The sequence below is a fragment of the Clarias gariepinus genome, chromosome 14, assembly GCF_024256425.1.
Source record: "Clarias gariepinus isolate MV-2021 ecotype Netherlands chromosome 14, CGAR_prim_01v2, whole genome shotgun sequence".
NCBI lineage: Eukaryota > Metazoa > Chordata > Actinopteri > Siluriformes > Clariidae > Clarias > Clarias gariepinus.
This window is the reverse complement of record NC_071113.1, coordinates 2,716,792-2,744,559: the sequence shown is the minus strand read 5'-3', so window position 1 is coordinate 2,744,559 and position 27,768 is coordinate 2,716,792. Positions and strand designations below refer to the sequence as shown.

The 27,768-nt window shown below is 36.6% G+C and overlaps 1 protein-coding gene across 2 annotated transcripts; it reads left to right on the top strand.

The window, feature by feature from the left end:
* On the top strand, positions 1-27,274 carry LOC128541461 (pancreatic secretory granule membrane major glycoprotein GP2-like). Of its 2 annotated transcripts, XM_053511886.1 has the most exons (10): positions 1-45; positions 12,403-12,462; positions 16,169-16,192; positions 20,445-20,468; positions 22,406-22,516; positions 22,780-22,964; positions 24,783-24,937; positions 26,471-26,713; positions 26,880-27,045; positions 27,163-27,274. In XM_053511886.1, the coding sequence occupies exons 2-10, from the start codon at positions 12,417-12,419 to the stop codon at positions 27,196-27,198; spliced, it is 990 nt and encodes a 329-aa protein (XP_053367861.1). In that variant the 5' UTR covers positions 1-45; positions 12,403-12,416; the 3' UTR covers positions 27,199-27,274. The 2 variants fall into 2 exon arrangements, with proteins under 2 accessions (XP_053367861.1, XP_053367863.1); XM_053511888.1 differs by lacking the exon at positions 16,169-16,192 and having other exon boundaries at positions 2-45.
* Positions 27,275-27,768: the final 494 nt, after the last annotated feature.

Sequence of the window (27,768 nt, the reverse complement as noted above, 5' to 3'; positions counted from 1 at the left end):
ACATTCTTACATAAGACACACATAAGATAGGAGGTCCACTGCCTGGTAAGCTTTTAACTTTTTATTATTTTTTTTTAAAATTATCAGTACGAAAACAAGCAAAAGAAAATCTTAACGGAAAATTATAATAAGATTTCTTAGCGACTTTTAGGTAATATAATAAGCATAAGCATATGCCTTAGGGCAAGATTTAGGATACACTTTATATTGCTGTTGGGAATATATTTTGTTATAAATAAACAATGTCTAGTTATGATTATCTAATTTTTTTCCATGCATTTATTAAAAATAACTAACAAAAGAATTTAAATAATAATGATTAAGTGGTTAGCACTGTGGTCCAACTTATTTTTTATTTTTTTATTTTAGTTTATATATAAGTAAAACTCGAAAAATTTTAATATTGTGCAAAAGTTCATTTATTTCAGTAATGCAACTTTAAAGGTGAGACTGATATATGAGATAGCCCACACTGCCAAAAGCACCAAAATCTGGTTCAATGAGCGTGGAATTACTGTGCTTTATTGGCCAGCAAACTCACTTATATAGAGAATCTATGCGGCATTGCCAAGAGAAAAATGAGAAACATGAGACTAAACAATGCAGATGAGCTGAAGGCTGCTATTGAAGCATCCTGGTTTTCCATAACATCTCAGCAGTGTCACAGGCTGATAGCTTTCTTGTCACGCCGCATTGAGGCAGTAATTTCTGCAAGGGGGCTTAAACCAAGTACTGAGTACATATGCATACTTATACTTTTCAGAAGTCCGATATGTTCTATGTACAATCCTTGTTTTATTGATTGCATGTACTATTCTAATTTTTTAAGATTGTGGATTTGGGGTTTTTATGAGCTGTAAGCCATAATCATTTCAATTATGACAAATCACAGCTTGAACCATCTTGCTTTGCATGTAATGAGTCTATCTCATATATTAGTTTCACCTTTTAAGTTGCATTACTGAAATAGCCTAAATGACAGAGCCTAGCATCACAGTGGTGTAGTGGTCAGCACTGTGATCACGCACCTCATGAGTCCAGAATTTCGACATGGGCTAACTGGCGTTCTTAAATAGGCTGTATTATGTGTGTTTGTGTGTGAGCTCTGTGATGGATTGGCACCCTGTCCAGGTTGCAGCCGGTGTTGTGCCCAAAGTCATTGTAGGTAGAATAGATAGGTTCCAGGCCACCCATGACCCTGTACAGCTGTGGTTCCCAACCGGGCCATGTATAATTTGGTCCTGAAAAAGAATAAAAAATAATAATACAAAAAAAAAACGAAAAAAATTTAAAATATATATTTGACTTTATTTCCATTTTATTGACTATAAGAGTCAATTGTGCAGAGTGTTTTATTTTGAAAAATTATCAGATTGTCTCCCATTTGCTTTCATTTGCAACATATGTGAATGAAAAATTATCTGCACAAGCAAACAGTTATGCTACAACTTGGGCAACACATTGAACAAATTTATTTTCTGGTAACCCAGGTACTAGAACTTACTGTGGTGCTGGGGTTTCCCTGGCTCCAGCAGCATAATCCCTGCATTGACTGGCCAACATTATCCATTTCTAGCTGGGGTTTCTCAGTGCCCTCAAAGCCACCTGAAGAGCACCTTATGCTCAGCTCCAGCACCTCCTGTCCCAGGCTTTTCAGGCTTATTGGGACCACAAGTACAATTTTCCAAGGTAGTGGCATAAAAGCACCCTGGCCAGAGCACTTCCGGTTGTGCAACAAACCTTCCCCCAGGGCCCATCCAAATCAGAAGCAGATCGCTGTCCTTATCCCTAACAGAATAACAGCCCATGGCATGGTGCAAAAGAAAAGCCACAATGGAGCTCAAGCAGGTAACTGCCAGGCTCTACATCAAGAACCTGGATGGCCTAGCACTTACATCTCCCCCACCCCATAATCTCCCACATGGAAATAACCTATATAAACATATATGTTTATATAAAGGTTTTGATAAAGGTTTTTAATATATGTGACATATATGAAATTGGCCATTTTTCCATATTATATGCACATATTTGCGTACATATATGCGTGCATATATACGTGCATGCATGTACCTATATGGGTACAGATATGCATGTATATATGTGTGCATATATGCACCTATACGTTCACCTATATATTAGTAAAATTATTAAAATCCATAGCTGCTAAATAACATAAATAAAAGCCCAAAAATAAGACAAAAAACAGGAAAAAAAATATTTTGAGGATCTTCTCAGCTCTGTGAGCTTTGAAATGATAGATGTGCCTATCTGCCCTCGGGTGGCTGCCGGCCACTTCTTCAATGTAGCATCTAGAGAAGACAAAAATTGGACACATATTTTGGATAAAGGGCTGATCATAATTTAAAAAAAAAAAAAAACGTCATGTAAACATGTCAATTGGAAGAGACTGATTGGATTCTGCTAAATCTGAACGAAATTATGATTGGTAACATCACCCCCCCCCCTTTCTTTTTAGCGGCATCATTCTTTCATATGCACATTCGTCATGGGGACTGCACTGTTAACAGTCACACGGTCAATCATGTGCATCCAAAGCAGAGAAAATTCATGGATAAGAACAATTTAGCCACTCTTGCATTTTTTGGTTTGCTTAAAACACAGGTGAAGTACAACTTCTGCAGTTGTTTGTAGGGAAATTAAGACCGCTCTGCGGTTTTATAGCATTTTTCTGCACCCAACAGTACCCAAAGTACTTTACAATGGCCTTCCATTGACCCATTCTCACACACTTTTCACCGGCGAGCTGCCATGCTAGGTTTACTCGAAGATCAATAAAATATGCATTAAAATCAAGCAAATCAATTACCGGTATAGACAAAATAAGGCACAAACACAGGAAAGAGGGGATTAAGGGTGAAGGAGGGGTGATTATTTCTATAACTTCAGACGACAACAATTAGTGCCACGAGGTTATTTGCAACACTATATGTTCTACAAAATAGAGGACTACACACCTTACAGCGCAATACCCCAGAAATGTGGCTTTAGAAAAGGAAAGGTAGGATTAAGAAGTGAGCAAGCGATGAATTAGTATTATAGTCTCCAAGCAGATACAGTAACAATAATGGGTGCCCTACCTTATGCACTCTCTATTGATACAAGTAGGCTATGGTTAAAGTGGTGAACTTATAAAGTCTTAAATGTTTTGTTTTCCCTTCTCAATGCATTATGCATTTACTCACCAATAATGGCTACCTTTTTTTTTATTGGCAACTTTTAGAAACTTTTTCATGTTTCATACTGATTCTTATGCTTAGCTGCCCAATAGTTAATAGGATTTTATGTATAAATGCAGATTAATGATAAAGATATGAAACAAATTAATCATTGCCCTAAACGTTATTAAAGGAGAAAAGGAGGAGGACAGGGTGGGGGAGTAGGGAAGGAGAAAAGACAGTGGGTGGAGGGGAGCGAAGGGGGGCAGGAGGAAAGGAGGATTATTATTTATAACACTAATTGGCTCCTACAAAGCACACAGTTTAAGTACACCTGTGTTTGCTGCAGTCTTGGTAGAGAAAAACCATTGTTAAACTCTTCAACAATTTTATGCATATGGGGCAAGTAATTTACATATTACCACTAACTATCCCAACATATAAATCCCTATAGCTCAGTCGGAGCCTTAAGTAAAATAAGTAAAAAAAAATCTAAGGTATAAGACACCTGTGGTGTCTTTCGAAAGCGCTCCGTCACCATGGGACTCTCTTTAAAGGGCTCGGTCTCCTCTCTGGAGTCTTAGAGAAGAAAGAAACATAGTAAAACTCTTCATCAATTTTTATTTATCCAAGCAAGCCACTATAGATTCTTATTTACAGACGGGCTTTGTAAATAACATGTCAATAAATTAAAGTTACATGCAAAAGTAATCAGCCAAACATCATACAAATCCATATAGCTCTGTTTGAGTAACAAGTAAACTGAATAAATAAATAAAAATGCAAGGGAGAAAAATACTCACCAGATGCATTTCTCCAAAAGTCGAGGAGGAATCTAGATCCTCCACAGGAGTCCTTCCAGTCTTGTTCATAGTTATTCTTTTCAATAAATTGAAGTGCAAATACATCAAATAATCAACTCTATCAATCAGCCCAACATCACAAGTCTCTACAGCTCTGCTTGAGAAACAATTTAAAAAGCAATGAAAATCAGAGGAAGTTACCTTTTGAGCAATAATGGCGAGGTCACTTTTCATTTGAGGGATTTCTAGAAAGAGGTTATGTAAAGAAAACAATAATTACAATCAATAGATCAAAAAAGCACCCAGCAACTAAGTGCCCTTACTCTTCGAAAAACATTTCCCGCAGCTGTGAACGCAAGCTACAACCCCCATTGATAAGGCTCTGCAGAGGAAACCTGGTTGTGAACGCAATTTTCTGACAGTGGCACAGATGGGAGAGCGGGTCGTCCCATGATCGGAAGGTTGTGGGTTTGACTCCCGGCTTGTAGACTCTCCTGCAAGTGCAGACTGTCGATGTGTAACAAGACACTTGGACAAGACACTTCACCCAATCCCTACAGTATGTGTGAATGGTTGGTGGTGGTCAGAGGGACCGTTGGTGCAGATGTGAGCAGCCTCGCTTCTGTCAGTCTAACCCATGGGAAACTGTGGCTACAAATGTAGCTTACCACCATGAGCATGGAGTGAATGAACCCCCCTTCCTTTTAGTGCTTTGGTGTGACTTTGGGGTGACTTGTGTGTCTTATGAAAAGCACTATACAAATAAGATTCCCTTATCCCCCATAAAAATTGTACTCATCATGAATGTATTGTAATGTAACAACACACACAGGATACAGACTGGTAGTGTACCTTGATCTTTGAAAGTCTGTCATGACCCTTCTCCTGCTTCTTATTGTCCTGGTACTTATAATTGGAAGCCCATCCTTTTTTATTGTTAACCTTGAGAGACAGAGAGGGACAGACTGACTTTTAGCCCAACTCTTACACCACCTTGCACATACATCTTGTCAACAAAGCACATGAAATCATTATAGATGACACAATTACAAACCTACACACATTAGGAAACAAAAGAGAGAGGGGGGGATAACTTTAAATAAAGCACCAATTGGTGCAGTCTGTTACCTTTTTCTTTAAAGCCTTCCCAGTGTGCCCCTGCTGCTCACTGTACTTTGAGTTTGGGATGTAAGGACATTTTCTTTGCCCTTGTGTGTCCTTCTTCTCCATCTCGATCGCACGCAGTTTAATTTGGAGAGTTTTTTCAAATTCTGGTGCAAAAAAATTGGAATGTTATCATGAACTGCAAACGTCTAACCATGTTTAACGTTACCAAATCTAACATTAGTCCCATTTGAACTTCGCTAACATTAGCAAATTAGGTAGCTAACATGAGCCAGATAGCTAAGCTATTGCTAGCCAGGTACCTAGCAAAATCCATTTATACTTCTTTACTGTAAGTGCGAGCAAAACCATTTAATGTGGTATGTAACTACATAACGTCAGCTAAAGTCAGCTGGTAACATACTTGCCACGTCAATAATTCTGGCTCGGTGCACCGGCCAGGGTTTGCGGCCTTTTCGCCATTCCACCAGTTTCTCGGTTTTATCAGTCCTTTCAAGAAAATCTTTAACTGAAAAATTCTGGACACAGTCGAGGGCCAAAATACTATGGGCCCCTCTTTCCTCCCCCTCAGTCCATTCAAGTAGGACATAGCGGATCTCCAATGCTAAAATCGCCATTTTTACTCCCAGCCGCTATCTTTCGGATGATGTCATCAACTAACCGACGTTTTTTGTATTTTTTTTTTAGTTAGTTCTTAGTTATTGCCTTGATAATAGAAAATATGGGCTAGGCATCATGTATGACAGTTGCCAAAGTGAGATATAAGCTAAAATGACCAGATCCTGCCATGAGCTATATATGAGACAAATCTTGTATGTACATATAGGGCTTATATGTGGATATAAAAAAGCAATACAGGAGACCTACTGTATATGGCCTGTATTTGCACATATATGCACTACAATTTTGCCTGTATGCAGCATATATATTATCATGTATATGCATATATACTGCATATAGGTTTCATATATGCGCATATATCCTCATATAGGTGCTTTCCATGTGGGCTTGACTTGACTTTATTCTTGTCATGTTAAGACAGTATTTGTTGGATTGTAGGAGGTATGGTCCGGAAGGATGGTTGTGGGTTCCAGTACGGCACATAATGGACCCCGAATTGTGGACATTAAAGAGATGTAAAGGGGACAAGCAGCTGCCATAGGAACATCAGGAGCCATGTATAGAAGAGGGTGATTTCGTAACGCGCAGGTCTTGCAAGGGGCAGATCTGAACTGGCCACCCTCCTGTGTAGTTGCTAGATGACACCACTATGTGGGTAATCAGGAGAAATGGGCCTGATGAAAATTAAGATAAAAAGAAAACAAATGTATAGTCCATTGACAAGATAGCATCATGCATTTGTTGCATCATTCAGCTGTATGCAGTTGCAAATCCTTGACAAGAATGCCCTGTTCCAAAACCCCAAATCCCTGAGGTGCTCTATAAGATTGAGATTTTTGGCTGTTGACCATTTTTGTATTTTGTTCGTAGCCAACAGGAAAGGCACCTGGCAAAGTCTTTGCCTGTTGTAGTCCATCTGCCTTAAGGTAGTGCATTCAGAGATGCTCAGTTATAAAGAGATTTTATTACTTTTAATCTTTTATTATTATTTGTTACTGTTGCCTTTCTCTGTCTGCCAATTCTTCTTTGACCTCTGGCATTAAAAAGTTATTTTTCATCCAGAAAACTGCTACTTACTGGATATTTTCTCTTTTTCTGACTATTCTTTGTATACCCTAAAGATGATTGTGTGTGAAAATCGCAGGAGCGACCTGTCTGGCACCAACAAATATGTCACTTCCTAAACCACTTAAATACCTTTTTTCTCCTATTCAATATGCTTGTTTTGATCTTTAGCTCATCATCTTGACCATGTCTAAATGCCTAAATGAGTTGCTGCTATTTAATTGGCTGATGTGTTATTTGCAGTAGCAAGCAGGTGAAGATTTATAGCTAATAAAGAGGCTAGTGATTATGTATGTATGTATGTATGTATGTTTGTGTATGTGTGTTTGTACTGTATATACAGTGACAAGAAAATGTATGTGAACCTTTTGGAACTTTATGTTTTTCTGCATTAATTTGTCATAAAATGTGATATTAACTACATCTAAATCAATTGACAAATTTAATGTGGCTAAAGTAATAACACTAAAAATTCTGATCTTTCATGTCTTTATTGAGAACAATCATAAAAGCCTCATAGTGCTAGTGGAAAAAAAGAATGTGAATCCTTGAGTTAATGACCTCAAAAAAGCTAATTAGAGTCAGGTGTTAGCATCCCTGCCATCTTGTTAAGAAAATGTGTTTGGAGGTGTGAAGTAACCTGGAGCTACTTTGAGTGATTAAAAGACCCTCAAACAAAGTTTGCTCTGCACAAGACGAATACGCTTATGTGAGCCATGCCTCACAAAAAAGAACTTTAGAGGATCTATGATTAAGAACTATTGATTTACATTAAGCTAGAAAGGGTTACAAAGTGATCTCAAAGGCTTTAGAAATTCAGCAGTCTATAATTAGGCAAACGATCCACAAATGGAGACACTTTGGGACTGTGGCTACTCTATCAAGAAGTGTCACTCAGTCAAAATGACTCCAAGAGGACAACGAAAAACCTGAGGTAATAAATGAGGTAATAAAACCAAAAGGAACAGCCAAAGTTTTGAAGGCAGCATTGGAACTGGCTAACATCTGTGTTCATGACTCTACAGTATGTAAAACATTTAACAAGTAGGGTGTCCAGAACACCACGAAGTGAGCCGCTGTTTAATAAAAAGAAAATTGCTGCATGGCTTAAGTTTGCCAAAAAGCACATTGACACTTCACAGCAATACTGGCATTCATTTACATTTACATTTAGGCATTTGGCAGACGCTCTTATCCAGAGCGACTTACATTTTTTATCTCATTACACATCTGAGCAGTTGAGGGTTAAGGGCCTTGCTCAAGGGCCCAACAGTGGCAACTTGGTGGTTGTGGGGTTTGAACCTGGGATCTTCCGAACCGTAGTCCAATGCCTTAACCACTGAGCTACCCCTGGCCCCCATTCAAATATGTATTTGCCAGTGTTTCATCTGTGTGCGTATGAGTGAAGTTTAATTAAAGCCGTGTTAACCACCTTATACTTTTTTTTATATTGAACCGAGAAAAAAAAGCAGATGTGTAGTAATATCGGAGAGGAAAAAGTGTGAGCACACCTTTTGCTGAGAAAATACCACAAATCTGAAGGGACACATCAAGGCATTCTGTAAAAATCATCTAGTTTTACAGCCTCTTTGTGGTAATTGTTACCACATAATTATGCTGTGATGTGTTTTATTTTATTTTATAGGTAAACCGATGCCAAAAACATTAATCTAATAGGTTAGCAAATGATTGTGACTTTAAGAAGCTTGAACAGTCCAGGTGTGTGAATTAATTTAAAAAAAAAAATGTTTTAAAACAATGTTCATACTGCTCCTATTGTTTTGTAGGACATGCAGCAGTTAAAAATAAATAAAATTAACTGAAAAATCTGATAAAAAGATACATTTAGAAATGTTAAGAAAATTATTTTGTAAAAAATCTTAAATGGGCTAGACTAGATTGACTCTAGGGTTAATCAATAATGATCTTATTGTTAAAATATTACATTTTCATTGACTAAAACTAGATTAAAAATACTTAAGGGTTCCTCTGACTAAAACTAGACTAAAATGACCAGACTTCTACACTGAAAAAAATGATTTTTTGGTGTGGTAAAATTTATTAAATTAACCATCATAATTTTTACATTGTAAAAATACATTTCAAGGAGAACTAGAATTTTCTAAGTAAAAGTTTAAATACCTACACATTTAATTCATGTAATAAATTAACTAAGTGGAAAGAGTTAAATATTATGTATTTACTTGTTACATTTACATGTTTTATAGTCACTGCACATAAACCTAATAATATTAAGTAAATTTTACTTTTTAAGTTTAGTTTAAATTTCAAATTAAAGCGCGCATGCGTGTTTGGAGACGCTGTAGATCCGTCGGTTGGGGATCATCACGGAGGTACAGCACGGCGTGGCTGGAGATGAAGTTTGGCGTGTTCGAGGTAAGTTTACCTTTCTGTTTTGGATGTATTCTCACTTTCATGACCCCCAATTAATGTTCATCTTAATCTCAGGACGTACAATTAGCAATATTTTAGTTTTTAATAATGTGGAGATTCACAAAACACCGTTTTTCGTGTAAAAACCTGAACCTACGGAGCCCCACAGGGGTCCTGTGGTAATAATTAAAAAATAAATAAATAAAATAATAACGAACCGAGCGCGTGGTTTAATAGAACGAGATGCGTGTTTCTTACCCCCACCCCTCGTGAAAACGGCGTGTTCAGAGAAAGGCTCGCCAGTGAGATGACCTTTCTGAACAAACTGAGTCAGGTGTGTTAAAGCATTAAATGGTAAAAGAGCACTAGCAATAAACGTTTTTTTTTTTCTTTTGAATCCGAATTGTATTAATAAGTTACAAGTTAAATTTCAACTGTAATAACCCTGTACATATGTTCATACAGTATTGATAGAAGCTCTAATTTGTCCAAATCGCATTGCAGACAAGAAAAAGAAGTAGAGTCATCCTGTGACCTTGCATGCTTCATCTTTCCACACATGATTCTTGCTTCTCACTTTTTCCTTAATCCCTCACTGTTCTATCTTGTATTTTTCTAACAATGTCAGAAACGTTGTGTTAGTAGCACTGCTTGACATGCTTGATGCCTTTCTCTTTTGTAATTTTCTTTGGATAAAGGCAAACTTACAAAAGATGAAGAAATGGCTAAATGTAGTTGTACTAATAAAAGATTATGTAATGATACAATGTAAATATTTTCACAGAAACAGCGTAGAGCTGAGACGTGAATCTGAAGAGGATCTCTGATGATTGCCTGGTAAAGCATTGTTTTCTTACTAATTATACAATTTAAAATGTTAAATTCACTACAAGATAAAGTTAGATGAAGGGGTGGACATTTCCTGCTTAGTGATGACCATCCACAGTTTATCTAGCTCAAACAGTAGAGCATGGTGCTACCAAGGTCATGGGTTTGATTCCCAGGAAAAGCAAGTAATTGTAAATTACAAGTTATAAATAAAAACTTGTACCTTGAATATAGTGTTTGTTGCATTGGACAGAAGCATATACCAAATGCAAATGAATACATAAATCTGAGTAATGATTTGAAGAATTTTCATGTTTGGACTAACCCTTTAAATACAAACTCAGCATTCATCATAGGATTTCCTGACACTGTAAAGGTGCAGAGTAATCTATGGAGTGTAGCCATCTCATGACATGTTTTAGAATGTTTTACCGATGCAAGATTATTGCTAAAGCAATTTAACCCAAGTTTAACAATCTGAAGTATATGAAGTGATGGTCATTTTTTATTATCAATCATTTTTATTATTATTTTTTTCTGTGATAATAAAGTCATCACAGGTGATTGAAGCAATTCAGATTTTTTTGTTTCTCAAAATAATTTTTTCTTTTTTTTTTATTTACTTGTAAATTTTATGCAGGAGGACAGACGAAGTGATGCCAGTTTGCACATTCTTAAAATCCTTGTTGTCCGTGCTGTTGAAGGGGAGGAACCAGTTGGTGTATCCATAATCCTTGAAGGAAAGGAAATTTTGCAAGAATGTGGCAATACTGCAAATGCATGTGCACTGCTTATGGGAATAATTTATGCCATAAACCTTGCAGACCCCCGAGCACTGCGCTACACATTTGAGCTATTTCAGAAAGTTCTTTTAGAACTTGGTGGGATTAAGCTATCACCAAAAGTGCAAGCTTTAAAGATAAAGTTATCATCTTAAAACATTTGATATGGCTTGACTACTTGTGTTTACATGTTCAGCTTAAAATGTTTTAATGCGTTAAGTTTCAATGGCATACTTTTAGGTGCACTAGTCCAGAGTGCTGATTTGAATGTTGCAACTTCACTGCTACAGAGGGCTATTAAGTTTTAAAATTTATTCTACAGTTTGTTTAATGTATTTTCTGCTGTATTTTATTTCTAAATGAATGCTGTATTTTATTAATTAATTAATTTATTATTATTATTTTACACAATTTTGTTTAAAACAAGTATTTCAGGCCCTGGTGCTGTACAGATGTTCCTATGGATGCAAAATTTATCTGAATGCACATTTATTAAAAAGACAACCTGTATCTAGACTGTGAATGTCAAAAAATATTTGGTAATGTTGGTGAATAAACTGTTTAATTATATTTTAGTTGTGTGATTTATGAAAGATATAGATGAAATAATTACTTAAGTTTCTTTGCAAAACATAAATTAGCAATGTGTACATTATTATAGGGAGTAATATAAATTAATAAAACCAAGTAAGGGAAAATCTCATAAAACAAAATAATAGTAAGATTTACTTAATTTCATAAAATCAAGGTTCCTGCTGATACAACAATAAATTAGCTTTACTAGATTATTTTAAATAAATCTAACTTGTGCATTAAATATAATTATGTAACTTTTACTTAATTTTTTTGATTGTTAATTTAATTAAGTAGATTTTACCTGACAATTACAGGTGAGTTTTACTTAATATTGGAGCAATAAAATTTACTTAAAATCCATGTGTGCAAATTGTTACGAGGATTTTATTAAGTAAATCTTACAAGTTATTTTTTTCAGTGTAGTCGACTAAAACGTGACTAAACTAAAATTGGGATTAAATATGATAAAAACTATCAGGGACATTTATCCCTAAGACTAAGATTGAAAATACATGACAAAATGAACACTAGCAGAAACTCTGCAGAAATTGGGTAATGCAACAGGACAATGACACAAAACATTGGAGCAAGTCCAAAACACAATAGTTTCAGGAAAAAATCCATCTTTTGGAGTGGCCAAGCCAGAGTCTAAACCCCAACCCAACAGAGATGCTATGGAATGACTCTTCTGGGGAAGAGGTTCATTCACATGAGACGCCCAAAGAATACCTGGTTGAGATTATTGCTGCCAAGGGGGCGGGGTCAATCAATTATTAATTCCCAGGCTTCACTTACTTTTTCCACTATTTTAAATGTTAAATAAATGTGCTTAATAAAGACATGAAAGATTAGAATTTTTGTGCATAGCTGTGGTTATTATTTTAGGCACATTATATTTGTCAATACCCTTGACTTAGAAGATCGGATCACATTTTATGACAAATTAATTCAGAAAACCATGAAATTCCATAAGGTTCACATACTTTTTCATTCCTCCTTTATGATTATGATTTTTGTTTTTAACCTCAGATTTCCTGTTCCTCATGGGCCATTCACTTCTGATGTGTATGGCCACATTGCTCTTTGTGAGTAAGTCTAAACTTTACAAGAATACAAACACCGGATATTTTATAAATGTTTAATAAATGTTACCTAACAAAAAACTTCACTATATTATTTAAATTAACTCATAAATATGTCAGCTACACTACCATCAGAACTGCTGTTACAGAAAGTTATTCAACACCTCAAGTTTAGGTTTTAACTGTGTTGTCATCTAAGAAAAATTATACAATTATTAATATCTGGATATAGAGACATAATAAACTTCTTCGCACTTTTTACATTGCCTTATACCTGTAAATTGTTAATTCAAACTGTGATCTTGTGCCGTGGCTTTCTACAGTATTCACCCCAACCCTTCTAACCTAATCAAATCAAAGCAAATTACTTTTATTGTCCAATCATGTTACTGGTACACTGGTACAGGACATGTGAGTGAAATTCTTGTGTGCAAGCTACACAAGCAATAGTGGTGTACAAATATAAAAATAAATATGCATATGAATAAGTACAGTAGTAAGTATTTTTTTAAAATGAATACAATACAAATGAATGTGAATACAAGTATACATACATATACAATATACATATATATACAATATACATATATACACATTTTTATATATATATATATATATATATACATAGACACATACACATATATGCATACATGTCTATACACATACACACATGTTTGTGAGAGTGTGTCTACTTAGATATAAATGTATAAAGAATGTCTGCAATGAATGTTGTGCAAAAGGCAATTATATGCAGTATGGAAGGCCTAAAGTGTCTTAGTGACTATAAAGTAACAGTGTGAAAGTGATCTATTGGTCAGTGTTCAGGAGTCTGATGGAAGAAGCTGTTCCTCAGCCTGCTGGTTCGGGACCGGATACTGCCGTACCTCCTGCCTGACGGGAGCAGTTTGAATAGGTTATTACTAGGGTGACTGGAGTCTTTGATGATCCTCCTCGCTTTCCTCAGGCACCGCTTTCTGTGGATGTCCTGGAGGGAGGGAAGCTTACCTCCGATTATCCTCTCGGAACACCGCACCACACTACGCAGAGCTTTGCAGTTGTTGCCGTACTAGGTCGTGATGGATCCAGTGAGGATGATTGAGGGGGAGATGTGCACCAATGTGTCAGGGCACTGACCTCTTCCCTGTATGCCGTCTCATCGGTGATGAGACTCACCACTGTTGTGTCGTCCGCAAACTTCACAATGATGTTGGAGCTGCTAGTGGCCGTGTAGTCGTATGTGTAGAGTGAGTATAGTAGAGGGCTCAGTACACACCCCTGTGGAGCACCAGTGTTCATTGTGACGGAGGATGAGGTGATACTGCCCAGTCTGACCATCTGGCGGCTGTTGGACAGGAGCTGCAGAGAGAGCTGCTCAATCCTAAATCTTCTCACATATGTAACTCTCTTCTCCAGGTTGGTGAGGGCAGTATGTAGTCAGGGCTATGGTGTCATCAGTGGACCTGTTGTGGAGGTATGCAAATTGTAGAGGGTCCAGTAAGTCAGCAGCGCAGAGCAGATGAAGTTTTTGACCAGCCTCTTAAAGCATTTGCTCACAATGAGGGTCAGGGCTACTGGTCGCCAGTCGTTCAGAGATGTGATGTGGTGAAGGATTTGAGTACAAGGACGATGGTGGCCATTTTAAAGCAGGCTGGGACTACAGACAGAAAGAGGAAGAGTTTAAAGATGTTCATGTACACTCCAGCCAGCTGAGACGTGCATGATTAAAGTACATGGCCGGGGATTCCGTCAGGACCAGCAGCTTTGCATGCGTTCACCTGTCTGAAGCACTTCCGTACATCCTCTTCAGACACAGTGTGCGCACAGACGTCATCCATGATGCGTTCGCTGTCCAGTCTCATGGTGTTGGCTGTGTCGAATCTAGCGTAAAATACAGTACGTTTATATCCTTACGCATAGATGCCATGGTCTGCAAAGGGTCAGCCGGGAAAGAGCGGGGGGAGGAGTAGTAATGGTGGACCAGTGCTGGCGTTATTTGTTTGGATAAGAGAAGGAGAGATTGCTGTGGATCATTTTCTCTCTAAGATTTTTTAACCGGATTATCTTTGACTGGACATATTCCCTGGACTTCTCACCCTCCGTCATTGGCCTCCCGGACTTCATTAACCCCAGTGAGACCGAACCATACTCGGTATAGTCTGATAACACGCATACAATAAACACGGACTTCGGACATTTTCCACTCACTTTCCACTCACGCACACATACACATACCGTTTATTATATGCGGTTTGTAAATATTGTTTATATCAAGTTCAAGTTCAAGTAGGCTTTATTGTCATTACAACCATATACAGTTAGTACACAGTGAAACGAAACAACGTTCCTCCAGGACCAAGGTGCTACATGCAACATAAATTTACAACATAAATTACCATAGACACTAAACTAGCTAACCAAGAGGCCTACTGTAGTTAGCTGGCTACAGAGACAGAACAGAGAGACCTAACATAAACTACAACATAAATTAACAAAAACTAACTAGCTAAAGTAACATTTTTATAGACAACATAAAGTGCACGTGCAAATGTGCAAACAAGAGCAACAACAAAGTGACAGTGTGCAACCACGACATAACAGAACATAAAATATGGTGTTGAGGTAGTGGGTAAACATAAACATTCCTTAAAACAGCAGCAAGAATTGAGGAATTAGTGATATCTTTGTTTGGTTGTGGTGCACCTTTTTCATTTACTTATTTAGTTTTGTATAATACACGTTTGCTTTATCTACTTGTTTGTGTTTGTTCTTTTTGCTCACTGGCCTTTTAACGCAACACTGACACAAAGATAAATGACCTCTCGATTTTTGTAGCCACAGTTAATATAAAATTAGCTGGTCGTTACACGGTAAAACGGACACCATCTTTTCTATGTATTGACGTGTCTCCAGAGCCGTCATTCAGTTATGGCAATGGGCGTTTCGTTTTCGAACACACGCTGTAGCAAAGTGTTTTTATACCTTGCATACCTGTAAACCTGTTTTAAGAAACTAATTGAGCAATATTAGCAACCTTTAAAATGGCATAATAGGACCCCTTTAAAGCATCCTTCGTAGTTGGTAGGTGGTGTGTGTATATTCCAATGTGTTAGCGGAGGCAAAGGCAGAGTTCTGTGCTGCCAGATCCATGCGACCATGACTGTTTATACATGGTTTCTGGTTTGGATAAATTTTCCCTGTTTTGGAAGGGACAACATCATCCACGCAACTGAGTCAAGTAATAATGATTAAGTAATAAACATAACATTTTGTGTTTTTAAGTTTGATAGATATGACTTAAGAAAAGTAATGAATAAATGGTTAAGCTTTGGGGTGAAAGTCATGAATGTTAGAAGAGGGTGGGAGTACAGATCCTGGTAGACACATTGGGTCAGGTAGGTTGGATGAGTGAAACTTCACTTATGTTTACTTGGAGTTTTGTATTAATGCTGCTTTTTTTATTTTTCCTTTTATTTCACTGTCATTTGTCTTGTGTTAATGATATTTGCACGTGATAAGTGTTTTTTTGTTGTTGGTGATTGCCATGCTAAATCCTTAATCATTGACCTGTTTGTCATCATGTTTTATTGTGCTTTAGATTAACATATTTCTAATGTCATGTCTGCACTAGCATCCCATCTTCACTATCTCTCTCTCTCTCTCTCTCTCTCTCCCTCTCTTTCTCTCTCTCTCTCTCTCTCTCTCTGTAATGTTAGGCAGTACAGCAACAGGACAAAATGGTAATGAATAATAAAAATAATTGTGTGGATATTATTTGCACCATTCTTTTATTGGTAAATTATTTGCTTCCATTAGATACATAATGTATTAAAATAAACTTTCATCTTTTACATGAAATCCAGTGAAACTACATTTCCTACAAAAAAATGAGAAAACTTAACTTACTGTAAAATAGATACTTCACTTTAATTAAGCTTCACTTTAATTAAGCTTGGCCAATTTTATTTTTTTACACAATACTTAAATATTTAATTGTTAGTCAAAACAATTTTATCAAACAGAATGGGAATTAAAATTTGTAGACAACTGTTTTGTCATCAGCACTACTTAGCCAAGATTTGAACTCATAATCTGCAGATACAGTAAGGCAAATTTTAGGAGTGAATACGTGTGCTAAGACTGATCGGACAATTTTCATATTGCATTTTAGTTTTAAGGTTATTTTGTCAGACAAAATCTGTAAAAGTATTAGTTTGATTTTGTTCTGCATGAAAGTGCCCATGAGTTCTGCATGAAAGTGCCAAGTTTTTCCTTAATGTCAGGAGATCATGAAAATCACAGCAGAGCAGAAGGGGAACGGGTGTCATGTTTGTACTGTCCTATTGATAACAGTACTAGCCAACAATAGGTCCATTTGGAAGTGCTGTTGCCAACAATTATCTAAACTTTGTGGTCTGTTTGACCAGACCTTTTTTTTTTTTGCCCAACAGTGAAATGTATATGTACTGTTGCTGGCTGAACTGAAGAATTTGAGTTACCTGATTAATTAACAGCTAGCTTTAATAACACTAAGTTAGATAATAAATAGATTTAGATTTTAAGTTTAATTAAGATTAACACAATTACCTTTTAATTTATATAATAGTACATACATACAGTATGTAGTTGGACATGAATTCATTGGTTGTCTTGGGTGGTTAGAGATCATCGACATAAGGAGTTGACAACATTTAACATGGAAATATATGTGGAACAGGGCCGGATAGAATTAACTGTTAAACAAATGTCATATACTTTAAGATTCCGTTGACCTCCGTTGATTTAGCTTTGATTTAAATTTATTTTGATTCAATTTATTTTTATTTATTTAAATACTTAGTTTGTAAGATGATGGGTGTTGCAGTTGATGGCATAATGAGCACAAAAGGCGCAACACACTCAAATGGCACCCCTTCTGCCTGCATGCGCTCCTAGACACCCCTGATTAATTAGTGTCACTTGTTCATGATTTATGTGGTTTATGAGTTTAAACATGCCACCATTCTTACCTTGGAAGCATGGTGAATTTTGCTTCCTAGAAGTCCCAGCAGTGTGCAGCTGTGGCATCCTCATGAACTGAGTTTTCATTTTGCAAAAATAATAAATGCATATTCATATCAAATGTTCCCCTGTAATTCTTTTTGAGGGCATGCTAGGAGTGAATTGGGATGGTAAGCGGTAGCGTGAGAGCATGTGTGTTTGATTGAATTCGTGTTCAGTGGAAGAATTTGCTTAAGCAATGGGGGGAGTTGTGGGACTCAGCAGCATTAAATCTGCTGCTACAGTGAACAGCACTGTTGTGATCTTTATAAACAAATGCAGTAATAGAGACAGAGATCACAGTAAATGAATGTTTCATTCCTGTTCACACACTCATTACACCATTAAAACGGATCACTCCAGCTAACATGCCGCCATTTACAGTATTAGTGATGAGATCTTAAAATGTGAACTGTCATGACTTGGTAAAATAGTTTCCCTAATTCTTAAAGTCCCCTCTCCTGAATAATGTTGTCTAATAGGCATCAGGTTTACATGATACCCAATAACCAACAAAAGTTCTTCTTCATGTGAGAGTAGACTTTGACTACTTCCTGTATGCTACATTTGACACCATGGAGTGCTTCGACTGTGGACAAGAAGGGCATGTGATTAGAGCATGCCCTGAGAAAGCAGATCAAAGTCAGCCAGATCCAGGCGAAGATGGACAGGACAGAACTAGTGCTGAGAGCACTGAGACCAGTATGAGGAGACAAAAATGTCTCCAAAAGGATTTAATAGAAACAGACACAAAATCAGTTACACAATATGTGTATTATAGAAACAGTTACTGAGGACAAAGAAGTGTCTAACACACTCGAAAGTACTCAGAGTGTTACTGTAACTCGGCTGATTCAGTGTGGGGGCCTGCAGGTACTGATTAAAGCGATGGTGCAGTTCGTGCTGCAGACGTCAAGTTAACCAGCACTACAATCCTCCACTGAGTGAAGCACAGGGTAGTGCAGTGTTACTACTTAATTTAGTCGTGGCTAATTCCTCCCCGTAGCTAGGGGGCTCCCACATTAAGGCTACTACTACCATTCAGCTGGGAGGGCTGAAGACTATCACGTGTTAATGGGGCAGACACAGGAAGCAAACAGGCAAAAGAACATAACTTGTAAAAAACAAGGTTCCAATCGGAATCTGCTAAATCACATATAAACAAAAAAGAGACCTGTAAATTAACTTAATAAGAGATATTTAGGCTGAGGAAATAAATACAGTGGAGCCTTGGATAGCGAGCATAATTTGTTCTGAAAGCAGGCTTGTATATCAAAACACATGTAAATTAAGCGATAATAAGAAATAGTGGAAACTCAAATTATTTGTTTCACGGCCCCAAAATAATAATAAATAAAAATAATTATTACAAAATTAAAAATAAAACAAATTAACTTGCACTTTACCTTTACAAAAAGTAAAAAATAAAGAAAGTGGAAGGGAGGCTAGCCAAGAGAAATTTTCTGCTTTCATCAAAATTTTATACAGCGGTAGGGTGTTAATCGCAAAAAACCTTGCTGCGTCTACTCTGTGGAACCGTTTAGCCTGTATGAAACCTCCTGCCCACTATTTTACCCACAATCATTAATTTTTTTAGGACCGTCTTCATTGAGTTCCACAAAGTATTTTATTTTTGCAAAAAAAGCTGGGACAGGGTTTGATCCATCTGTTGAGCAGGACAGCAACCTCCCAACTAAAGTTTGCTCAAAAATATCTAATAGGGTTGAAACAACTGGTACGGCGGGACATAGCCAGCTGTATTTTAAAAAGAGCAAACAACGTAAGATTGGCTGCAGCATTGTTTTTAATTGGCCCTGACTTTATAAAGTACAACAGTCCACCTCCTTTTTTTCCAAGAGCTTTTTAAATCATTGAAACTTTTTAAAGTCAAACTTACAGACTCTACTTTGGCTCCTAGAACAACCCCTAGTCAACTGAGCAAAGTTTAACCTGGGTGGCATTGCTCCATCTGGATTAAACACAGCACTTCTCAAGACAAAAACACTACACCTCCAGCAGGTAGTAGATGCAGCAGGGCCTGACTTGAAGGACACCAAAACTGTGTGTGCACTTCTTGGTCTGAAGTTGAGGTGGGTCACACAAAACATTCTGGACCTGTGGACTCAAGAACTCACAAAGGGGGAACTCCTACTGCTCAGAAACTACAGATCTGGCATTATAGCTCCTAACAAGCAGGACCCATTTCCAGAGATGGTCCTACAGCCTGACTTTGGTGAACTATCTGGTCCATTACTTAATGCTAGGGTGACCAAGCGTCCTCTTTTGCCCGGACATGTCTACTTTTTGTAGACAGGTCAGTGAGGTATGGTGCTGTAATGTCAGGTCCAGACTGGATGGAAAACAGGTTTTTACAAAATTATGGGAAATCTGGAATTTTTAACAGCAGTGGTGTTACAATGACATAACACTGGTCTGATTGTTAGGATCAGAGCTCTGTATCAGGACATTGAAAGCATGCTGAAGTTCAGTGGTTTTAATGTGTGCCCAATTTAAAATAAGCAAAAGAATAAGGATGTGCACTATTAGGAATTTTGTATGCTCTTTAACTTGAGCCAATGGCACTGGTTTACTGTACTCAATTTTAACAAAAGCACAAGTACTATAGTGGATACATTACTGCAATTTACACACACTTTTACTGAGAGATGATTTTTCTAATGTTTTAAAGACCTATTTATTTATTTACTTCAAATTAAATTAAATTGTGTTTAGAAATGCACTTTATTGAAATCCATGCAAATGTTGAGGTAAATAATTACATAATAAAAGAAATCTCTCTCCACCAGATAGAGGGACATTTTATGATACGAGTATTTTTACCCATTTTATTGTATTTTACCATATAAGATGTTTTATTTTTGTGTGGTAATGAATCATTATTTTCATATGACTTTTCATTTGTTTATGACTCTCTTTCTTCACCCCATACAGTTCCAACGACAACAGCACCCCCAGGTAATATTAATCGAACATTTGCTTTTTTTATCCATTTTATTATCAAAAAAAAAAATCTAATCGATGTTTATGGTGATTGTTAAAAAAAATCAGGACATGGAAGATTCCCAGTAGAAAAGAAAATACTCTGGTGATTTTCCACCATTCGATTGATATGATTTACATAATAGTGAGACAAGATGGCTAATCATGAGGTCATCCTTCGAACATACAGTAGGATTGTTCTCTCTGGTCCACTGTCTAACCAAGCTGTAGATGATATACAGTACTATCACACTACTAGTAAGATTCACATCTTACTGCAATCTGAACAGATTGTCTCTATGGAGGATAAGCATCAAACATACTCTGGAGTGGAATCTTATAGTTTCTTACACAATTTATCATAAATTTCTAATGAATTTTATTTCTTTTGTTTCTTTCTCTCTGGGAAAGTTACAATCACCATATTGTCATTAAGCAGAACATTAAACCAAGCATCTCATTTTCTTATGGTCAAAAAATAAAACCTGGAATTATTAAGACTTTTCTTTTCAATTTGTTGTAGAATCAACGTTTTTTGTTAGACCTAATGCAATACAGCCAGCCTTTTGGGGGGACCTACTGTAAATGAATTAGTGTCATAATACAGCTGCAATATCTCAGAAATTACACATCGGGAGAGTCTTCTGGTGCAGGGTTTCAGTCAACTTAGAGCAGCTTGCCATCTTGCAAAGTTGGTGAAATTTGGAAAGTATTCCAGGAATAATAACATGGAAATGGGTTTTGTTAGATAACTAAGGATAACTAGCACCAGGTGCTAAAATGCGACTGGGCGGTATCTAAATGGTCTCTTTAAAAGTGATCATAGTTCTTTTAAAAATGCCTCTTTTAAGTTTTATACTGTGTTTCACAGTACATTTAACTTTATATCCATATGTGTTCCCTTCTTAAGAGAATGTTTCCCTGCATTGTGTTGATTTTTATGTTAATAAATGGCTTTCCTCACAAAGCTGTATTTCAATTTCAGCATCTCTCTTTCTTTTCTTACTTTAAAAAAAAAAAAAAAAGGAAATAATGTTACTTCAATACCACTTGACATAAATAGGTGGTTAAGCATAAACAAACAAGTAATGTGTTCTGGAATATTTACTCTGTGTTTCCTGTTAGCTACAAAAAATGTTAAGTATACCATGTATAAATACACATCTCATTTCTTTATTATTTGTTAGCCTTAAAACTAGAAAATCTATCATTATATACCTCTATACATGTAATCGCAATGTTAGCTGCCTAACCGCTAACAGATCTTTGACACATATTCACACTAAACTCAAGATTAACACCAACACATACACTTCCATTTTACACGGTACAATATTTCCCAATTAACTGTACTCAAATCAATTTTTTATAAACTTTTGATGATCTCAGATTCCATTGTAATTTCCATCTCTTACTTGCCTATGACGTCAGCCAACATAGTCACTTTCCAAAATAAAATACCCCATAACAATTAAGAATTATAAAGAAAAAGAATAAAATAAAATGTAATAAATAAATAAAATGTGTAATCTGGTGTAACAACATATTCTTCTGCTACATTAGAATAACTTCAAATATAACTAAACATTAACCTTGCCCTTTAGAAAATTGTAGGTTATTGTCTAATTAAAGAAAAAACGATGTGCGTAATTATTGTTCTTCCTAACTGTCTATAATAAAGCTTCCAAAATCACATGTTTAGGGTTTTTACCTCTAACTAAAGTGGCCCAGAATGGCAAAGCATCTCTCCTGTATGAGTATACTATCTCTTTTATCATCATGGTTTATTCCTTACTTGATATGTTTATTCTTATTCTGTATTTAAGTGAAACAAGTCTGTGAAATGAGATTATAGTTTAGTTTAGTTTAGTAATTGTTATCAAATTATATTTTCCTGTTTATCTTTCTTATAGCATCCTGTCAAAGTTTGAGCTGCACTCAGGATGAAGTTTGTACACAAATAAATGAAGTTTATGGCTGTGGCTGTTTTGTACAAACTGGACGGAATACCTCAGGGATTTATGGTATAAATTTCCTAAAGCAACTTCCATTTAATTTATTTTTTACTGAACAGTTGTGGGTTAAAAACATCCACAGTCTATTATTTTCCCCATAAAGTAGTACACATTATTGAGACAGATTTTTGACATTTCATTAGTTTTTTCCAAATCGAATAGTTTCTACAGTAAATTACTGGTCCATACAATATGAGTTGGTCATAGTTTCCTGAAGATGATTTTTACTGTTTTCTGATGTTACTGTTACATATTTCTGGCTACATTTTCAGATGCTTATGAAACATGTTCAGGCAGTGCTGGATCACTGTCTCTGTCTCGCTGTCAGCTCTTTGAGGCTGGATATGCTGCAGATTCTCTCCATCTTAACGATCCAAACTGCAAAGGGCGACTCCAGGATGGCAGGCTGGTGTTCAGCTTTGACAGTAATGCCAACATGTGTGGCACAAATCTGACGGTATGAAATCAGCACAATTTTATAAGACTTAAACACAATACATACTAGTTTTAAGATATTTTATGATTGTTTTTTTTTTTTTGGATGCCATAATTTGGGGTCAGTTTATCATCAAATTCATTATCACAACACATACAGTATGTAGATAAAGTAATTTGTTTAGTTTGCATGGTCTAACCTAGATAATTACCCTTAAAAGTGTCTTGGCAATATTGCATAGGGCACAGCTTCCACACATTACATTAGGCTACTTAATAGATGCATTCCTTCCTAATGCCCCAATTACAGTAAGTCCATTTCATTTTTTTAAATAAAACCTAGATTTATGTTTAGGGACGCAATGACTTTCAGGCTGTAGAATTTTCCACTTTAAATTTGCAACACACTGCACATCACCTGCGGGCAAAATTGGGCCATTATGTGGTTTTGCATTTTGCATTTTATATTTTAATTAATGCCTTGCAATCAGCCAAAACATGGTGTTGGTGCTAAAAAGTGTCTCAAATATGTAAAAAAGTAACTTTTTTCAATACTTTTGCTTAAATTTAAAATTTCAACGATCTTGGCTTTCAATAAACTTGGCTAATTTAGATTTCACAACTGAAAATTCTATGATTCTGATTATAGCCTGATTTTAATTATAAAAAAAAAAACATGCACAAATTAACTTAGGAAGAAAGTGATTAACTTTTAGCTAAGGCTGCCACTGTTAGTAACCTTGGAAACCTGTAAATGCATTAATTCTCACCACCAACAACAACAGATCTGCCTAGGCTATAATGCTACAGGAAGCTCATGGAGGGAGAGAAGAAGGTGGTGTGGGAGAATTTAGGAAGGTTGAAAATTTAAAGAGTCAATGGGTCTGGGTTCGATTTCCACTTCAGGTCCGTGTGCATGGAGTTTGAATGTTATCCCCAATGCTTGGTGGGTTTCCTCCTGGATACTATTCCTTCCATAGTTAAAAAATATTTGGATTAGGTTAACTGCTATTCCCAAATTGCCTGTAGTGTGTGTATGAGTGAGTGTGTGCACTGTGATGCGAGAATGTCTTCACCAAAAGATCGATGTCACCTTATACGACTCACATTCTAGATAGGAGGCAAACCATTTTTATGCCATGTCAAGACTTGGAGGAATACACAGGAGTATCCTTTGCTGAGAGATCCAGGAGGTTGAGGATAGATGACAGTTTAACCAATCTAGCAGGATGGAGTTTCTCTGTGATGGACAGAAGGGCGGTCTCTGTGAAATGTGTGCAAACAAAGCATTCAATTTTAGAGAGAAATGGGAGATGTGATCCCAGTCAATAATCACCGATGTCTGCTTAATCCAGGGAGGGTTTCTTAAGAAGAGAGTAATCCTTGCCTTCTTAAATGCAAAAAGAACATAACCAGACGGTATGGAATAGTTGAAAATTGTTGTGATCGAGGGAAGGAGGTTTAGTGAGATGACCTAAGCATTGTGGAAGGGATTGGGTCTAATGGACAAGTTAAGGGATTGGAGGATGAGATAACAACCCTTTGGTTATCAGTTTGGGAAATTAGCCAATGGAGAAGAGAGAGGGTCTGGAAATTGTACTAAAGGGGTTGGGGTTGGAGCACAGGTTTTGCACTCAAACAAAACAAAAATAGATATCTTAGTATCTTAGAGTAGTAAATTTCAAGGCTTGTTATTTTATTGGCAAATTGGTGGCTGATGCAATAAAGTTAGACTTTGATAAATAAATTTTTTCTAATGTAATACTGTACCACACCAACTGTAACCCTGGCAGATGTCCTATGATTTTCTAATTTCTCATTCTTTTCCCCATTCTTTTAGACTAATAGCACACACATCATCTATATCAACAGCGTTGGAACGACTGGGGAAAAGGGTGTGGTCAGTCATGTTGGTGTCCTCAACATTGCCTTTTCCTGTGTGTATCCAATCACCCAGATCATCTCCATGCCAATGGCAATTGAAGCATTTGGAGGGTATAAAGCTATCAGCATTTATAGTTTCCAAAAAATTGTGAGGCTGCTTTTGGTACCATCTGGTCCCAAACTACCATCTTAACAGATTTATTTATTAGGGCCCAAGCACTATGACATTAGCATGATGACAACATGACCATTGCTCTGATGATGCTGTTTAAATAGTGCCGATGCCATGAATGTGCGAGCCCTCTTGTTCTTCTAAGGCATATTAGAGCCCAAGCATTAAGACATCGCACAATGATGACATGACAATGAAGTCATCTCCATCGCTCTGATAATGCAGTTGTAATAGTGATGATGTCATAAATGTGCGAGGGCCCTCTTGTTTTTTAAGGATTCTTTTTCTCTTATTTTTGTCCCCAATCATCTGGGCCATTTGGATGATCTTGTCATGTTTGTAAAACTCATGAAAACTCATAAAAGTCGGCACATAGGTTAGACTCCCCTGCCATTAGAGTGTCTGCGACACTTACTGAGCTAAACAATTTTCACTATGCATGTCAGGGGCTCAGCTTAACATAAGGTCAGATAATTTGGGTCATTTGCAAATACACACAAAGGACACACATTGCATACGACACACTACACACATTACACATCTTACACACACACTACAAATCCTGCACACACCACACACCCTACACACACACTTCACATCCTACACACACATTACACACACTGCACATCCTATACACACACACACACACACACACACACACACACACACACACAGTACATACAGTAAACATCCTGCACACACTACACATACAATAACTGGCCCAAGCATCTGCGCCATTACAATTGCCCCCAAACCCGGCCTGCATTGGGTACTTCAAGGCAGTGTAGTCTTTTTGGGTCTCAACAGCATGCTCAAAAGGCACACAGGCACACACTACACACACCAAACTCACACTACTCTTTTTACATATACACACTTAATACACACTACACATCCTAAACATGCACACACACTCCTACTGTAACTCACAAACACCTAATACACACTACACACACACACACACACACACACATACGTACACATCCTACACACACCACACTACACATTTCGGAGTTCTTAACATGCTCAAATAGGCAAATAGGTTGTATGTTGCGTACAGCTGGCGATAATGCACCAGAAAAACATGTCCAGCAATGATGATGCCTTAAACGTATTATGCCGTATTCAGTGACATCAGTTTCTGGGGCTTTTTAGAGGTCGTAGCATGCTCAAAAGGTGCATAGGTGTTGTGCAACTGTATTTTTTAGTTAAGTTTCCATTTTTATGTTCCTGTTGTACCATTTATGATTTCAAAAGCATTTTATCTGCTTACTTATAGTCTAAATTGTATGTACTAAATATTTTTCACTGTAAGGAACAATGCTCTAATGTACGAATTAAATAATATATTTTTTTATTATTATTTTTTTCGAGTATTATAATTTTTTTAATTATTAAATTTTTACGATTTTTTTTACATTTTATTTTCCATATTTTATGCTTCTTTTCTTATGCTTTTATTCACGTTACAGTTCCATCAACGGGGAAGTCTCTGTCGAGGACTATTACCAGATCACCATGATGGCGTATCCCAATTCCACATTTCTAGAGCCATACTCTGGCAATGTGACCCTTGAATTAAACCAGCAGGTCTATATCGCTGTGCAGGTGGAACAGTTTAACAGCAAACAGATCGCTCTTGTGCTGGACCATTGCTGGGCCACACCAAACCGCCAGTTCGACTCTAAGATCTACTGGAATCTTATTGTTAATCAGTAAGTGAAAAAAATGTGACTGTGGCTTTAGACCCTTTATGGAAAATGCATGAAAATGACACATGAAAAAAAAATGTTGTATGCACATATGGACTAACTGTGATGTTTATATGACTTTACTATATAGGGCACAAAATGACTGCAGTGCTTTTCTTTCTCTCTCAAGGTGTCCGAACCCTGAGGATGGCACAGTGGAGGTGTTGCAGAATGGCGTCTCTACATCAAGCCACTTTTCATTCAGGGTGTTCACATTCGCTGACTTACCTCACAACCACATCTACCTGCACTGCGTGGTCCATCTGTGTCTGATAGAGTCAGGCAACTGTATGCTGGTAAATTTTTCAACAGTTACTTTGGAGTTATCATATGCTATGTTGTTATACATTAAGGATTCATGTAACATCTCACTTACTTCTCTCTGACTTTCTCTCTCTCTTTCTCTTTGTCAGGCATATAATGGAACTTTCCAGACCCCATTCTGCTGATTTCTATAATTCAGCTGAAATTACCATCTGATTCGGATTTGTTTTCAATTAATGGAACAGGACTAAATATATATTTTCATTTTAAAAATTGTTTATTTTATGATTCATTTAATTATTGATTTGCATTCAAAAATAATTATACAAGCAAATGTAAAATGTAAAATTAACTTACAGGTACAGTATAACTCAGAAATGCCCTGTAAACATGTTGCGTGCATAATTAAAAAGAAAATTATATATTATATATTTTCTTACCGTTAATATTTTAAGTCAATGTTTTAAGTGAATATATATGCCTGATTTTTTAAAAATATATAAATTAATAATAAATCTTTAAATCACTTTATTTTGTGGTCATGGCAATTTCTTTTTTGTTGTTAAAACTAGCAAAATGAAAATAAAAAACTGAAAACTAAAATTGTCATTAATGTAAATTTTAAATGAATCAATGTAGTGGTTAGCACTGTCGCCTTGCACCTCAAGGGGCTGGGTTCGATTCCCGGCCAGGCTTGATTACCACGAAGGTAACCTGGCTAGTAAACTTGTAAAGCGTAGCCTGGGTAGAACAAA